This window comes from Venturia canescens, chromosome 6 (assembly GCF_019457755.1).
Source record: "Venturia canescens isolate UGA chromosome 6, ASM1945775v1, whole genome shotgun sequence".
NCBI classification, from domain to species: Eukaryota; Metazoa; Arthropoda; class Insecta; order Hymenoptera; family Ichneumonidae; genus Venturia; species Venturia canescens.
This window is the reverse complement of record NC_057426.1, coordinates 5,272,843-5,289,729: the sequence shown is the minus strand read 5'-3', so window position 1 is coordinate 5,289,729 and position 16,887 is coordinate 5,272,843. Positions and strand designations below refer to the sequence as shown.

General features: G+C 44.3%; 1 protein-coding gene across 4 annotated transcripts in view; it reads left to right on the top strand.

The window, feature by feature from the left end:
- LOC122412214 (angiopoietin-2) overlaps positions 1–16,887 on the top strand; it is a 37,042-nt gene that overhangs the window by 11,551 nt on the left and 8,604 nt on the right. Inside the window, exons 1-6 of one of the 4 annotated variants that reach the window (XM_043421621.1) lie at positions 6,048–6,283; positions 11,381–11,658; positions 11,747–12,267; positions 13,162–13,424; positions 13,594–13,873; positions 16,591–16,722. In XM_043421621.1, coding sequence (XP_043277556.1) covers positions 6,240–6,283; positions 11,381–11,658; positions 11,747–12,267; positions 13,162–13,424; positions 13,594–13,873; positions 16,591–16,722 — 1,518 coding nt within the window. In that variant the 5' untranslated portion in view covers positions 6,048–6,239. Of the gene's footprint in view, positions 1–6,047; positions 6,284–6,540; positions 6,631–11,200; positions 11,297–11,380; positions 11,659–11,746; positions 12,268–13,161; positions 13,425–13,593; positions 13,874–16,590; positions 16,723–16,887 lie in introns of those variants that run through there. The other 3 variants (XM_043421624.1, XM_043421623.1, XM_043421620.1) reach the window with 3 other exon arrangements.

The window sequence follows — 16,887 nt, the reverse complement described above, 5'->3', positions numbered from 1 at the left end:
CTTACTATGTAAGTATGTATATATGTATTTATAAATATATGTTACATCAACTGGTTGCAACATATCCGCGCACCTCTGTAACATCGGCTTTTATTTCATTGGCGCGGAATAAGTACAAATAAGCTGGTGGACGGTTGCCCCGATACCTGGAGGCACATCCCGCATGGATCTGATTTTATTTTGCTCGATAGACGCGCCCGCCCAATCGCATCATTCGATCAATCACTTCGGTGTGTGTAACGACACGACAAATCCTCGTTATTGTATCGCGATGCGATTATCAGCTCGGACTCAATGTCAAAACGAGCCATCCACTTTGTGAAACGACGTCGTACGATAATATCCTGCCTCGTTTAAACTCTTCTTGCTTCTGTGCATGTCTGTACGAAAGTTTTCTACGCGGATTTCACCACGGAAATTTACGGATTTCGTAAAAGGAGTTTTAACTCCAAGGTTTCTCTGGGGCTTGAAGCATCGATTGGAAACTGCTCGTAACGTTCGTAAAGTCAGAAATTCTGCACTCGTTGTTGCGCTCACGACTCAAGAGCTTTTGATGAAACGCGCGCGGTTACGGTGGATTTGAAATGCTGAAAGATCGCAGGCGCGTTTTTATTAATTGCTGAGTTTGCACTCGTTTTTATAGTCGCTCCATCTCATCGATCATCTCGACGGATAATTCTCGTTATCTCGAGATGAACTCGTCTCGAGAGCTACCAAATCGCGGCCATGAAGCACCCCGCGTTTACAGAAGTTAGAAACAAGAGGGATGAATCATGAAGCGTCGTTCGGAACGATTTAATAACCGTGCCATTCACCCATTCGTGAAAAATGCAATGTCGACGTGAAAGGATTGCACCCAAGGCTGTCTGAGCAGCGAGTTCACGTTTGATCGCAGCGCGATGTCTGCTGGCAATATGTATACATAGTTCGGCCCCCGATTCCTGTATTTATATTACTAAATTAAATGATACACTCTCGCGGGGTACGTCTACCTTGGAGTTTTATTGTTGCGAATAGGGTTCAAAGTGATTTACTGTTTATTTTGTTCATGAATCAAAAGTGGTATTCGAAAAATTAGCGATAAATCAGTCAGGGCTCCCCCGTGCGCACCGATTTTTGCGTTCACTTTCAATGCTCATTTGACACCGCGGTTTTTCGATTCACAGCTCAAAGCTTATGCGATGCGGTAGATCTCTCAATATCTCACACGCAAGTCGCGGGCAAAAAGTATCTCGAAGGCCATTAACTCACTGACTGACCGACTTTTGTACGTGTGAACGTTCGGAATCATACGTAAGATTTTTACAGTCTATTCAATGCGAGAAATCGTGCACGCTTTTACTATTGCAAGCTACGATTGTTAACCAAAAAGTAGCTCATTGTGGGAGATGAAGATTTTTCACAAAAAGCAAGCCATTGAATAGCGAAAAGGAGGAAGAGTTCAAAAGTCAACTTTTGGGACCAATTGTCTGGAGCAACGGACTGGGAATATGCGATCCACATGCGATCGACGAATGCTCTCGATTGCTACAGAGAACACACTGACGAAACTCCCGGTGATGGGACCAAGCTTATTTCAGGGTACATGCGAAAAAAATAGTGTTTTAGAAAACAGGCAAGAAAATAACCCCTTTTTCATCCACATAATAAATCGTGAGTGTAACGTTGCTGTTCTCGGAATTCTTGTGTACAGTAAAACAACTCAAACGTTTTTTTTCCTTCGTTCACGTAAGTCTAGAATGATGAGGAAACAATAAACGTGATCTCTGTACACAGCGTGTTATGTGTAGCATATGTCGAGATCGGTTTATCTAAGAGCCGCACTTATCCATTTACTTGAAAAAGTATAAATACTTTTAGAGAGTTTACGTAAAACATATATGAGAGACGAAAGTGACTCGCCTTTCGCCAAAAAAATAACAACGAAATATTTTTCATTCAAATCCGCACACGAAGCGAGACGAGTTATTGTTGTTCGAAGAATCAATTCGATCGTCTTCATATCCGAGTGCAATTGCGTGAGGGACGATTCTTTAGAAAACGAAATGAAAGCTTGGACGAGGTTTTAAATTCAAGGAACTTCGGAAAATGAAAAAAAAAAAAACTATTTTTGTTGGAACGAAAATCATTGATGCGTTTAGTATTTGATTCAGTATTTCCTAAGCGAATATCCCAAGAGTTGAAAACTCATCTGATAAATCATTTCTCATCAGGTTCCCTTCCCGATGAGTTATAAATTCGTTTCAACGTGGATAAAGCAACGTACTTTCACTACAGCGCTGCCAAAACGGTGAGGAACGTGGAAAAAATGCATAGCATCAATCTTGTAGAGCATAACATTTTTTACGGATAAAAAAAGTCATATACGGCGCTCCCTTACCGTTGAAACTTGAGTTTGAATCAAACTACTAGTAACAGGAATGAAATCACGTCGATTTTCAATCCGCGCTCGCAGGCCCAAACGACCGAAGACTTCGAGAAGCATCGTCGATAAGTTTTTTGTTGAAATTTTATGCTTTACGAGATTGATTTCACGCGCTCGGCAGTATCCACAGTGAAAGTGCACGCGGCTTCGTCAACGTTTGATAATTAATAACTCGTCAGGAGGGTTATTTCTGAGCAAGAAATTGTATTAGAATTATCATTTTTAAATTGGCTCTAAAATCGTAATGCGTATTAGGACACAATTTTTTGAGCGCGACGGTCAACACATCATTTGTACAATAAAAAATTTCAATGCCCAACGCTGTTTACTCGTATGTAAATTGCTGCTAAATATACTGTAAAATCCCATTAACACCTCCGATGTGTTGTCACTTTTTCCATCACTTTAAGTCAAAAATTGAGAAAAACAGCGAGGAAAATCAAACCCAGTAGTTTCCTGGCCGCTCTGACCAGTAGAGAGCTGCTCGTTGCTCGCGTTCACATTGTTTACAGGAGCGTGTACAGCCGCGCGGCAATCTTGAGATACGCGATTGTAACAACGTACCAGCGTTCTCACGGTTTAATTACCGAGGAATGTTGAAATTTTCAAATTTCGATATGCGCGACGCACAAACACTTGGTTTTTGTCCGGCCGCGCACCAAGCTTTATGTCAAAACGTCGTTTCATTTCGCATTATATTGCTGTTCATTAGAATTCGCCTTAAGCATATTTTAAGGGTCCATAAAACGCGGCCTCCCGGGAAAAGGCTACCTTAAATCGGTCGTTGCTGTAGCGGCAGGCCACGGAATGATCTAATCTTAAATTATGGGTGTACGACAAATTAGTGGAATTAAATAACATGCGAAATGGAGTCAGAAGCCAAAATCTGAGGCAACACCGCGTTCTATATTTTCCAGAAGAATGCCATTGATCACAGTCGATTCAGGTCGGTTCCCACGCGTATCTCGTACAACCATCTCCGCTTATTTCCTCCGCCGATGCGATTCTGGACTCATTTAATTAATTAATAAAACCTTTTTTGCCCGATCCATTAGTTCAGGATCACCGGCTCCGTTATCGCTCGATCAGTCTTATTGTCGACTGCGAGAAATCGGGACTAAAATATCAACGCTCGTGTTCGGCTGCGTCGGAGGCCCGGAGCTAAACGAGCCATGAGCCGGAGCCTGCGCGAGCTTAGAAGGCTGATTTTCAGGGTGTGCTACTTATTGGAGCACTCAAACGCAGCTCCGATTTTTAAGTCCGTATAGGATACTTTGTCAGCGGGGAAATCCGTGATGAATTATTGATTATCGAACATCAGGAACGGGCCAGAGTGGCGCGCGCTGATTCAGAGAACTGTGCAGAGGATTATTTTCAGAGTGTGTACTTTCATGATCTTCCCGAGATAATTCAACATCGACGATTTTGTTTTCTTTATCTCGAGTGTTCGAAAGTTTAACTTTGCGGAAGTTCAACGAATTAGTCGGCAGAGGGTCTACGAGCAATCGCGATCGAGTTCCACTCCTCTGGACGAAGGTCACCAAACCCCATTAAGTTCGTCGAATAGCGATTGAAAGAGCGCACGATTCGGAAGTCTCGTTGGAAGATCGCAGAGGGCGGGAAAGAGCTCGAGCAAGATCCGTTGTTTCTGAAAACGTTCGATCGGCGCGAGTGCTCGCGTCCGCGTCCCTGAAGTTGAGTTATTCAATATCCAAGGAGATAAAAATTAATCGACTTTACTGTACCTCACCATGGGATACGCTCCACGCGTCTGCTCGAGGCTCTGAGACGTGGAGAAAGCCTGCTGCATTCTCACTCTATAACCCGGAGACTGAGACCTTGCTCCCGATTAGGCGTTCGATCTCCAAGAGTATCCCATTTACATACACATTTATTAATTTCTGTATTGACTTACGATTGCAAACGAATTTCGATTTCTTTTCTTCGAATCCTTCGATCATTAGAAATTTGGGTCACTTCGGTGCGAAGGATCCTCAGCCGGGTTTGGCGGCCGTTTTCAACGCACTTTTTGGCGACGCCGCGATCGTGGGAGACCTCGAATTAAAATTCGCTGACCAAATTCCCCCCTCGCCGATGGATATTCGATTCCGAGATTAAAATCACCTAAGAATGCGATTTTTCTCACACGCGGAATGAAACTAGCGCACAGTGAAGGGTTAAGTGAGTTTTATGTTTTATGGTAGACATTACAGCAAAGTGAACAATATAAAGTAAACGGCGCATAAAGAACGCACGAGCTGAGAGAACGTGCGTTACACGAACCCATTTATTTCATTTAACACATTTCAGTGATTTTATTCTCTCAGGAATTCCGTAGGCCACGTTCTTACCCAACATCCTTAATTTGCCAAATTATCGTGCCATTATCCTGCTTAGGTGAAAAACTGTTGAAGCCTCCCGGCCGCTTTTCCGCAGCTGAGCTAAAGTCTGAACTATGCTTTTGCGTGAAATCGATTCGCTCACTTCGGAGCAAAGCTTAAAACTAATCGTACCGATTGGAAAGTCACTCTCAAGCTCTAATTTCTCTGTCTCTTTCGTTAAACGACCGAACTGCATTCCCTCGACGAGTTTGTTATCGGTAAATCATACGATGGACTCTGAGCTCATTGAAGATTACGATTATCCTCCTCATCCACTTTATTATCGCCTTGCCCAGGCCTTCGACACTGATGGATACGCAAATTCTTGTTAACTGGACCGTAGAAGCCTTGAATACAAGAATATAAGGAATCCCACGGAGGCCATCAATTCGTATCAACTATTTTGCATTAAAAGTAAATGCAACCCGATTTACAATCGCGATCTCGCGTGCTGCTCGCTGGATCAAACTCCTCCCCGCGAAGGATTCACAAAGCCTCGATGGCATTGATCGTGGAACATATTTCTATAATTAATCTCGGTTTATAGACTCAACGATCAAGTATGCAGCCAATTATGAGAAGCCAATTGACTCGCTTGAGAAATAGAATCGTCTTTGCAGTTACGTGCGCACTTCTGTTGCAATTCCCCTGAATTGAGTTCTGATTTTTTCGAATTTTCAAAAAGCATTGCTCGACCTGATGGTTATTAGATTATCATAACGGCGTGAGCACGAACACGAGATTTCTCCCCGTGCCTTAACGACAAACTTTTAACAGTTCTTATCGAAGAATTATGGAAGATTAAGTTCAAACGTGTGTTGAAATTTGCAATAATATTTTAGTTGAGAAATTTCCTTTTAACGAGACGTGAGTGCGGTCGAGCGTCTATGACCACTGGTATCGCATGTCCCATATCTTTGCCAACTTCATTAAAGCAGCGTTGAAAAGACGCTATTTGCAGTTTGCTCAGAAACTATTTTCCACGAAGATCTCTCTATTAAAGTTTTAATACCTGAAATTGATTCAATTCCATTGGAATATTCGTGTTGGAATCGTGGGACCTTTTGATTGGCAATCAATGTCATTTGGGACTCGCGATAATTGGGCTTCGTGCGTGTTAGAAGCTGACACTTACGACGTGGAATAGATTTTTTACAGAGTCTCGTGACGAAGCGACTTTCGCGTTCGACATTCGTCAGAAATTGCATCTCTTCGGTACCCAATCAATAAACACGCTTTTCTCGAATCTCGTATGTGTATCTCGAAAGGTCACGGATCAGCGATTCGAGAGTGCGCTCTATCGCGAGGGGTCAAATGTCGGGGGGTCCTGCCGCGGCAGCCAGTGCTGGTCTAACTGCTTTTGCAAAGTACAGAAAAATTAAAGCGTCGTTTCAAGTGACATTACTCGATGCACGAGAAATTTCCATCGACGGATGGTGAAAGAGGAGCTGTCGTGTTGCGCAGTGCCCGCGAGGAGGCATGTATTCATGTGTGATCCTCTGTAATTTATACCTGCAGGCTCGTAAATTTAGCAACGTACAACTTAAACATCTGCGGCAAGATAAAATCGCTATAATTTCATGGACGTCAAAAAATGCGAGAAAAAACAAGTTGAATAGCTCTCCAAATCTCCAAATTCGTCAAATTGTCAATCGATTATTTTCGCTGTCCTCGTCTTCGTGCCCTTTCCAAGTCGCACATTTCAAAAGGGAGATGAGAAAAAACACGTTTGCGAATAGAGCCTTAACTGCGGGGGCGTCAAATTGCTGCGAAGTTTTCGGACTCTCGTATATATGCGAGTTAACGAGAAGGCCTGTAATTAAGGTGGGTGATCGCGAATGATCGATCGTAAAGTTTAACGAATGTGAGCCAGTGTTTTCGTTCGACAATTTTTTCCGTGGAAAATCAGCAGCAACCGGTTTTCCAGTATGAAAAATATTAAATGACGAAGATGCTTCCAAACGTTTTCGTCGATTTCGGAGACTCGAAACTTTCGCGAACCATGAGATTTAGGGTTACTCGAAATGCACTTTGCTTGTTTATCGTTTTGTAAAGTGCTCTCTAAAACGCTGAGTGCGTTCCGAGCGGTATCCACAACAACGCGATGCCCGTAAGTAGGTGGTGAAACTAGTCCTGTTTAGTTCGAGTTACAATCCCGGCGTGCAATGTAATAATACCGCGACTGTGCAAGCACGCTCGAGGCTCGAGTCTGGAGTGAGCGAGCGTGTCTGTGTACGCGCGAATGTGTGCATGTGGGTGGAGACATTCCTTTCCAAGTTCGCTTCGAACTTACGTTTGTTAGTTGTTAACCCTCCGGGACAAGTTTCTCACAATAAATGATCGAGCGTTGTATTAGCAGGACTGCAAACCTCATTTTTCTCCATGTTTTCATGTTTATGAGCGATTCGATCATCGATCGTGCCAGTGGCATGCGATGCTTGTCATTTTCTCAGTGAGAGTCGCCTTCGAATCAAAAGGAGTTGCGAAGCGTGCGTGATTACAATCCTAATGGACAATCGAATAGAAATATTAAGGTATTTTGACACTCGATGATGAGCCGCTCGGCCCTGTTCGACGTTTCTTATTTGCTCTCTCGCGTGTTCAAATCTACCGATTGGGATTCAGAGCTTCAAGTGCGCGCGTTGGAGTATGATGCTTCGCTACGTGCCAGCTGAAGATTGATTGGGAAAGATTCGATGCGGCAAAGTCGATGATTAATCGTAGGCTCTGCTGGCCACAGATTTTTCCAGCTTCGACGAATGAGCTCGCAAGCCGCTGCTATCTCGTTCGACCGAAATTCCAAAAGTTCATTTCAACGCAAAGGTTCGCGTCGAGGGAGTGCGCGTGGCTTATAATCATTACTTTCCTTCTCGATCACTCGATATTCTAGGCCGATTCTCGTAGCGCCTTATAATGTCCTATATATAAATCGAGAGATAAACGAGAAAATGTGCAGCTCGATCGCAAGCACGCTCGTTGCACATTCAACGCCGCTAAGTGTGTTAAACGGGCATGATTGCGAGATTCTCGTATCTTTCTTGTTACCTTTCCAATCCCTTCTCCCGCGCCCGCGCGCGTCTACTGCAAAACAACAATTTCCGGCTGATATATTGCACCGGTCGAACCTGCGAGAATAAGCAATTTTGCCAATGCTCATGAAGGATCGCGCTCGTCCGTGTCCACCATTTTCCTCCTCGCTTACACTCTGCAAAACTAACTTATTCGCAGAATAAAACATTAAGAAATTTCATCTCTTGTTTACAAAACATTTGTGCGCGCACGACGCGAAGAGGACGAAAAAAGCGTTTTATCCGCGCGTTTTGTAACAATTCCATATCGGTTCGCTACGTTTCTCACCTGCTTTAGCAAGATCGTGTGGTGTTAGCATCGTCTTCCATAAACACACGCTGCGAGACTCGAGGAGTCACGCACATTGTTTCTTTCAAGTGTGAAACATGCAGGGTTTCATCTTTTAGTTTGAAATTTTACAAAACATTTCGCAATGCCGAGAGTTGATTGAACAATCGATCAAAAAGAGGCGACGTAATCAGGCATTTTTTCGATACTCGGCGCGCAACGCGATCGAATTACGTCGGAGACAGTGACTGGCTCACTTTGGATTTCGTTCGATCGCGGCTTCCCTTTCATCTTCGCGATGCCCACTGCAGTTGGCTTGAGAGCAGACAATGCTCGGCGCGAGCGTCGCACGATATTTCATTTCCTTTTCACTCTGCCCTAGAACGATGAACGTGACATCCAATGCGCGCGTGATTATCGACGCCAGTGCCATAATCGTCGAGCCACAAAACGGATGTGATTCGAATTGACCCTATTTTTTTGCTCGGTGACTGAATTTTTGGGCTCGGCCCTGCTCGCTGGTTTAGTGGCCCGATTCAGCGCTCGAGCACTCGCCTCCTCGTGCGCTTCGTTCGAATCCGCGTCATAGTTCGTACTGCGATTTGCGACTCGATATACATAAGCTCGAAGGCGTAATAGTCCGTGCTGCCCCTTTTAAATATTTAATGCAGCTCAGCACAAATACACCGAAGCAAATTATCTTTTTTTTTCCTCTTCGGGCGGTTGCGAATACATATTCACCGCGCGCATATTAAATAACTTTCTCATTATATTACATTGTCAGGCCAATTCAACTTGGATTCAAGTTTGACATGAAGTAGGTCAACGAGAATAATTCTACAGTCGATCAGTTCATAAAATGTGGTTGAACCTCCATAAGAAATTCGCTTGTATTATGATCCTGGATCCGCATATATAATCGCACTTGAAATCATTTTCTATAGAAATTCGATTTCATTTCATTCGAACTGTCAAATTTCGTTCTGGGTAAAAACTATTCAAAAATTAATCGAGCTTTTTTACTGTCAATCCACCGGGAACGGAGCCAAATTTTTTTCGTCGTCCGATAATTTCGTGCAAGGTTTCGTGCAGTAGAATTCGTTGTTTCGTTGACTGATGACTTTATGAACGATTTGACATTGAAAATCGTAGTGCCGATACAAAATCTTGTGCTTTCGCATGACCCATTTTTTGGGCTTGTTTGGCAGCACGAGATCAATGAACGGATGGGAGGCTGATTTCGGGGTGAGAATCTCGAGTCAGGTTGGCGGGGAATGGCTCGTGGAAATTCTCAAATCGACGTGATGCCTAGAAAGGTGTTCTCAGTATCCAGAGACTCAGCATTGTGGATTGAGTATCCTCGTGAAAGGCAAAAGAAACGATGAACACAGAGCGCAACACCAATGGACCGACCATTTAGTAAATTAGCATTGCTTATTAATGACGAAATGCCACGAACCCTCAACCGCAGAGGTTTCCGCGTATTGATATTCGTGGCTGAGATAACCTTTTGTCCAGTCTTTGGAAGAGAGTGGCAGCAGCATTTATCCAAGCCAGCAGTTCTCCGACAGGTTAATCGTCTCCGTAATTTCAAAAACTGAATTTCAGGAACGAGCTTAAAAATAAAGTCTTCCTCGTTATGCCAGAGTGTAGTATTTCACTCTGCGCACCAGGAATCCGGAACAGTCAGACGAGAGAGTGTCGTCTGCGTACATATTTTCGAAAGACGACACGTCGTTTCAAGGTTACGCAAATTTCGCCTTCCTACGAACTTGGAGCGTCGAATATGTCACGGGGATTACATTTTCTGTTTTCATTTGCGTGCACTTTCATCAGAATCGCTCGAGTACGATTGTAAGAAGATCGAGGTCATCCGTAGCACGAAGCGAAGAAGTGCATGTAATGTGCCAGTGCGGATAGCAAACTAGGGATCGGCTCCAGCCTCTCTGTATACACAATGTATATAGCAAACATATTGTTTTTATGCGCTCCTTCACCAGCTAAAGGTCAAGATGAATGACTGACCCAGCCCTCTATTCAAGATGCTCGCAAGTTCATGATGCTCTTTCTCTTGACATTGTAATAGCGAGCTGCTTAGGTGATGCAACACACGAAACACTTCGAGGCAGTTTGATCGCTTCGAAAGTATCTCATCGATATTGCTTTTTGGCGTTTGGAGAAATGGACTTGAAACTGTGCTGACACTGCACGAGTCACTGAACTTTTTTCGCTTCCGAAGTTCGCGTGATCCGAGACCGTTTGATAAGAAAAAAGGATTTAATCGGGCGGGGAGACTCGATTAGGAATCGTGGGGGTCAATGAACATCGTGAAACTTTGCAGATATCTTATTTTTACGGCTGCCCCGCAAAAACGACTTGCGGAAAGAGAGTCGAAGTGATTCTCAATGCACGGCGTATCCAGCATCGGGTTTGATTGCCGGGCTCCCGATCCTGCGCTTGTTTCTTCGTAACGATTAAATAATAATTAATTCAATTATGTCGCCATATGCTTACCGCGTGTGTTTCTTTCGCTCACCTGTTAGTTAACCCGAGTGGCGATATACGCTCGTCGAGAAAAGTTGGAAATCTGCGTAAACTCGGGATTACGCGGTCCGCTGGACGAGACAAGAGGCCGCTGCGACGTCGTATTGGTCAAGGCAGGTTTGGACCTATTGCAAGCAACTCGGCTAGCAAAAACCTGAAAAAAATGCAGACCAACGACTCCGCTATAAACCAGTCTCTGAAATGTCTCTCCGCGCGACGGAAAACAGGTTGAAATTACAATCGGTGAGGAAGTCGCCGAGTTGTTCCTGTCCTATTACCATGCCTTCTGTCCGTTACTTCAGAAACTACTGCTGCTGGTTTTGTTATACCTCGGATCAGCCTGTATTCTGTATTATGACATACACCGAGGTTTTCACTGCTCAAGCTGCTCCCAGCCACTACGACAGCCGGGAAGATCAACGAAAATGTTAGGGACACGTTCGCAGTAACAAATCAGATATTTCTCTGAGGAAATTGCATGATTAGACGAATTTCTGGAATCTTCTCTTTAGAAAGTGGCGAGCAAGCGAAATCGTGCCACTCGAGCTCGGTTGAAACCGAAGCCAAGCTTTTGTATACTTTCAATCTCGTGCGTGAATGGCTTTGAAGTTTGAGCGATGATGAACAATCGAAAGCACTAATTTCTACGTTGTCATCTTTTGTTTTCAAACAGCGAGCAGTATCTCTTCAACGTATTCGAAGTGATCGTTTCGACGCTGGAATCGAAGCTCCAACGGATCGAGAATTTGGACAAAGCGGTCGAGCATCTGATGCGCAGAGTCGAGGCCCTCGATTCCCGGGTGAACGACAACATCGACAAAACTGATGCGGTTATCACGAAACTGAGGACTTTGGATCTCAAGCTGTTTCACGCGCAGCCTCCGCCCCCGCCGGATTACGTGGATCCGCAGTCGAGAACAGCCGACAGCAGGAGCGGAAATAGCGAGGAAGGTGAGCCCGAAAGTGACATTGAAATTACGTTTGCTGCCATCGAATGAATTCGAACGAAATGCATCGTCGCTTTTTTCCACGATTCCAGTTCCGATAATACGATTGATCCACCACGACGTTCCGTCGCCGAACGACCTCGGCGAGAAGCTCGTTTCGCTGGATCAAAAAGTTTCGGACATCGACGAGAAACTTGTGAGCTTGAAGAATCAGCTGGACAACAATTTCTTGCCGAACGACGACATCAAGGCCGAAGCCAGCGAAAAGAAGCCGATTAGTATGAACGTCGTAGAAATAACGAAAGCGATGAGCAACGAAGTCATGAACCACGTGACGATCGAGATTGAGAATCTGCGACAGCAGACCGGCAACATGGATCGAAAACTGCAGTTCCACATGAATCTCGTGTCGGACACTCTCGGTGCCGTTTATTCCCTGACTAAGGAAATCCACGAAGCCGTTGTCGACAAGAGCGCCGCGTCCTTGGCAGACAACACGTCGAAACCGGACAGCGAGACTCGATCGAAAATGAGCAAGATCGACAAGCTCATCGACACGATGAACCCGATGAACTCGGTCGCGGAGAAGATGAACCAAGTCTGGAACGTCGTTGTAAGTCACGAAACAATTTCACTAACTTCAATTAACAATCATTAATTCAGCTTCGAGGGTAAGAACGATGAAATACGATTCATGGATAGCCCTGAATCACGAATTTAAGGGGATTCGAGTTCCCCAAAAACACTGAATCCTGCGGCAATGATTCGCACATTTTGCTCTCGAGAATTCGTTCCGCGACGAAAAGAATAATTAATTTAGTCCTCCCCGAGGATAAAAAAGCGTCCATTTTTTTCTCCCTGAAATGAACTTGCGTGGCTACAATTCCAATGGATTGATTATCGAATGATCGATAGACGCTCGAGGCCTTGGGCCATCCCCGAGGCTCCATCAGGCAACGTGTTATTTTAACTATTTATTGCGAGCAAATGGATTGGTTAAAGAACTATCATGTATAAGGGGCTTTTCATTCACCTAACACGACGCACTGAAAGCTGAGTATTTTCTTCCCTCTGGAATGTCATGTTCGTTGTTCTTTCTTCCTTTGCGTTATTTTTGACAGCATTTTCAATTTTGTAATTCGAAGCTCGCGTCTCTCAGCTGGAAATAGGGTTACGCGTGTATTCTAATAATGAAACGTGTGCCCGTCAAGAATCGGCTGGTCAGACCCGAGGTCGGGTCAGTTGGCCGCGGAAGGTCCCGTGGATATTTCGACGCGGGGTTTGCTTGATTTCGCCTTTATTGGAACGGTTTATGTTTGTCATGTTCTCAGCATACGAGTACGAGCGTGAGGCGATAGAATCCGCTTTCACGACCTTCACATAGCATTCGATCTCACACGTCGTACTAAAAACAAAGAGAAATATCCTTGTCCTGTGCTGTACAAATATGAATGAACGCGAGTCCCTTCACTCCTCGAATTAACAGTGCTTCATGTAATTTTCACAGATTGGAACGAAAAACTCGATCGATTATCTGTTACCGAAGTCCGACGACCTTCTCTCTCAGACCGAGAGGCAGGAGCGTGCCATTAGCCAAATCCATGCCGATCTCGGATCAAAGACCAATACGATCATCAAAAATCTTGAGGACGTCGAGAACCGCTTGAAAAAGCAGGAACATGACGTTGCAGCACTCGCCCAAAGGCCTATCCCGCCCGAGCTGTTGCTCGATCCGACGATCGATCGACTCGTCGAGTACAATCCGAGCAGGTAACGTCATTGTCAGAAAAATAAAACTCCCTCACTCAGCCCCAAGTTCCGTAATAAAAATCTATTTCAATGGCATCGAGCCTGACATCGGTTTTGACGTTTCTGTCCTCACTGCGATCGAGTCTAAAGACACTCAAGAATTCTCTGTTCTCTTTTTAACTTGCATCAGGTTCGTCGAATCGACGGAAGACTTTGCCACCGATGCTCCGACAACCACGACGATAACATCGTCCACATTTTCGTCCTTGCCTGCTTCACCGTCAAACGCGACTCTCGATATAGCACCGAACAATACCGTGACGTCCAATCCAGCCACGACTCCAGCTTCGACCCCGCAACGATCGATGGCTAAAAATCGCGGCGTCATCTTCCCCAGTGTTAAAAACAAACCGAGCCCGGCTAATTCTACTTTCACTACTGATATGATCGTCGGCTACAAAGACATCAAAGTGAGTACTGCAAAATAATTACGAAGCTCATCTCTCGCGACCCTTCGTAACCCCATCGGCGAATTTTTTCTCGTTTTCTTCATTAATATTGCAATAATATTATTCTAAAAAAATTCGGAATCGATCAGCGGACCCCTCGGATGGAGGGAACTCGAAAAATTGTTGAGACGAAAGTGGCGAAGTTTGAAAAGTTAAGTTCGAAGTAGTGAAACGCGGTCGTGGGGACTCGGCCGTGTTCCGCGTCTCCTCGAGCACATTGCCAGTTTTTAAAATTGTCAAAACATTTGTCCGAATGAGTGCTAGTTCGAGGGTTCCCCGAATAAATTCATGAACAGCGAACGAGTTGATTTTTTTCGACAAAACGGTTGAATTGCCGCACGAAAGGACGCGTGGGTAGTCCGAAAAAAAACGCTTGAAATCTCGATGTAGAGAGCCGCGTTCTGAACGCAAAAATTTCATGGGCGTTGTTGCAACCGCAAAATTGAAAAAATGTCTCCGAAAGACTCGAGTTTTGCTGAATTCTGCTTGCGTCGAAGCATATGGAACGGAGAAAAAAGTTTTGCGGTGGGAACGGGTTCATACCGTGTTCTGCGGTGGAATAATTTAATTACGTTTACGGTTACAATCTACAAGTAAGATCATCGAACTACATACATAATATGCGTAATAATACACTTCAAGGCAAAAAGTGAAAACATAAAAGATCGACAGTTATTTTTAACCGCAGTGGCTCGATCCTAATAGGGGAAAGCGGGGTGCGCAGCGACGACAAACGCCAAGAAGAAAAAATTCAGAAGTGAAACACTCCGATCGAACGCACCGTTTAAGTTGAAATATCTCCTTCCGCCACATCTCGCAAAACAATAAAAATTAAGTGAAAACGCGTAAAAAGATGAGCGAGTCAGCATAGAACGAATCTTGAAAGCTGTGAGAGCGCTCGATCGATAAAAAAAAAAACTATAAAGAGACAACCGAATACCGAGAAATTGAAAGACCCGTGCAAACGTTGCGTGATTTATAGCGCCTCAATGTGCAGCGTTATCGTCCGATGGTGTGTTCCGAATAAAAAATTCTAACGACGCCATAAAACTCTGGGGCGAGCACTTCCGCTGTCAGAGTATTATTTTTCATAGTGTTTTATGCCTTTTTATATGGTTTTATTAATTTGTTATGATTTTCCCAGCCGTTATAATTAAGTGATTCGAACACAAATGATTTGAACACATAAAAAGAAATTGTTGTAAAAGTCGATGGAGCACAAGGAACGAGGCATTATTCATTTTTTCGATGGCTATTTTAACTGGGAAAAACACCTTCGATCCCACTCGCACATGGCCATTGTTTTTGAGCACGACTTGAAAGTCGTTAAAACGAGCTAAACCTTGCAACAATGAATTTTCTCTTCTTTCTGATTTTTGAGATAATTCACGCGCTCCGACTAGAGCGTTTTGCTTACGGATGTGCGTGTACTGTGCTCTCGATCGTGTGTCCTCTCTGCTGCACGTTCACTTTAATTATGAGCCTCGCACTTTATATGGTAATTCGTCAAAATTACTCTTCGTAACTGCGAACATGAATATCGCACGAATCTCCCCCCTTTCCACGCCTGATCTAGTCCGATATGCTTTCCCCCCATATTTATGCGTCCGTTTAAACGCTGCCCAACCAATTGGGCAGCCTCTACCTGCAAATTTGTCGGGACTCGTGCGCTAAAGAACTGCTCGAAAGATCCGAACTTGCTAAAAACTGCTCGAAAACCGTACCAATTTCCTTATGATCCAAGGACAATTCAGATGTGGATTTACTCACGGATCAACCAGGACCTGAACACTCGAATGCTGATTTTAAAATTCAGTGTTTTTCAATGCTAGGAACATCGGGCTGCAATCAACGTTTGAAGTTTGCTTCTCCGACGAATAAAAGTGCTCGCAATCGTTTGTAGATTTTACTTGAAACTGTGCACATTCCAAGGGTTCGTAACTTTATTTCGAGATTTGGCAGGATCGATTCAAATTTTTCATTTCGTGAAAAATAATTTTCAAATGGCAAATGTCAAGATGCTCAGAGTATGCGAAATTCCTGCTGAGTTAGTACGAAAACTTTTCCCCGGATGTTTTCGGTCTTTGCCAAAAAAACCAATTCCTCGCAACCTGGGGACGATTTCAAAGTTTCAACCATGTGTTTTTGTATTAAGAGGAAAAAAATGAGAGGCGTGAGATGTGGTGACGACGCAACTGTACCGTGTCGGTCATTTCCGAGATTTAGAAACGCGCGCGGTTTTGATGTCCTCTGAAGACTGCGATATAATGTGGTCAGACGGCATATTGTCGGGACGAAATTCCTGGCATCCGAGTCAACGTCTTCCAACAGCTCCGGCAATTCGTTTCAAAGAAACTTTAAATATCTCTCGGCGGTTAAAGATCCATTAAAAAAAGGCTCATGAGTTGCCAGTTAAAAATAGGAGGCTCCGCGTTCATTGCGCCGCTGCTGTTACTGCAGGTGAACATGCGGTGGGACGTAATCACGCGAAAATATCCCAACGGTGGAGGGAATTTCAACGATTTCGTTTGCCATTTCATCGCGGTTTGTTAGCGAGCAATTTTAGGATCCCCCTCCCTCGCGCTGTGGCTTTCTTCGCGACATTTTCTGAGCTCATTCCCCGCGTCGTAATTAAAAATAATACTCACGCATTCAACATTATTTTGTTTTTCTTCCAGGGCTACTCGTGCGTCGATTTACTCAATGGTGGCATGAAAGACAGCGGCGTTTACTACCTGCAAATCCGAGGTACTACTTACTGGTTCCTCAAAGTTTACTGTGAGCAGGAAATCGCCGAGGGTGGTTGGACGGTGAGTGAAATTTTTCTTTCGTCACGATTCAAAAGCATTTTCGCATTGAGATATTTTGCGGGGGTTCAACCTCATGAAAACCAACTTTCGATGCAGAGTCTGCTCGAGGCCCGAGACGCCAGCGGGAAAACCAGCAAATGTTGAATCCTTTTTCGTCAATGATTT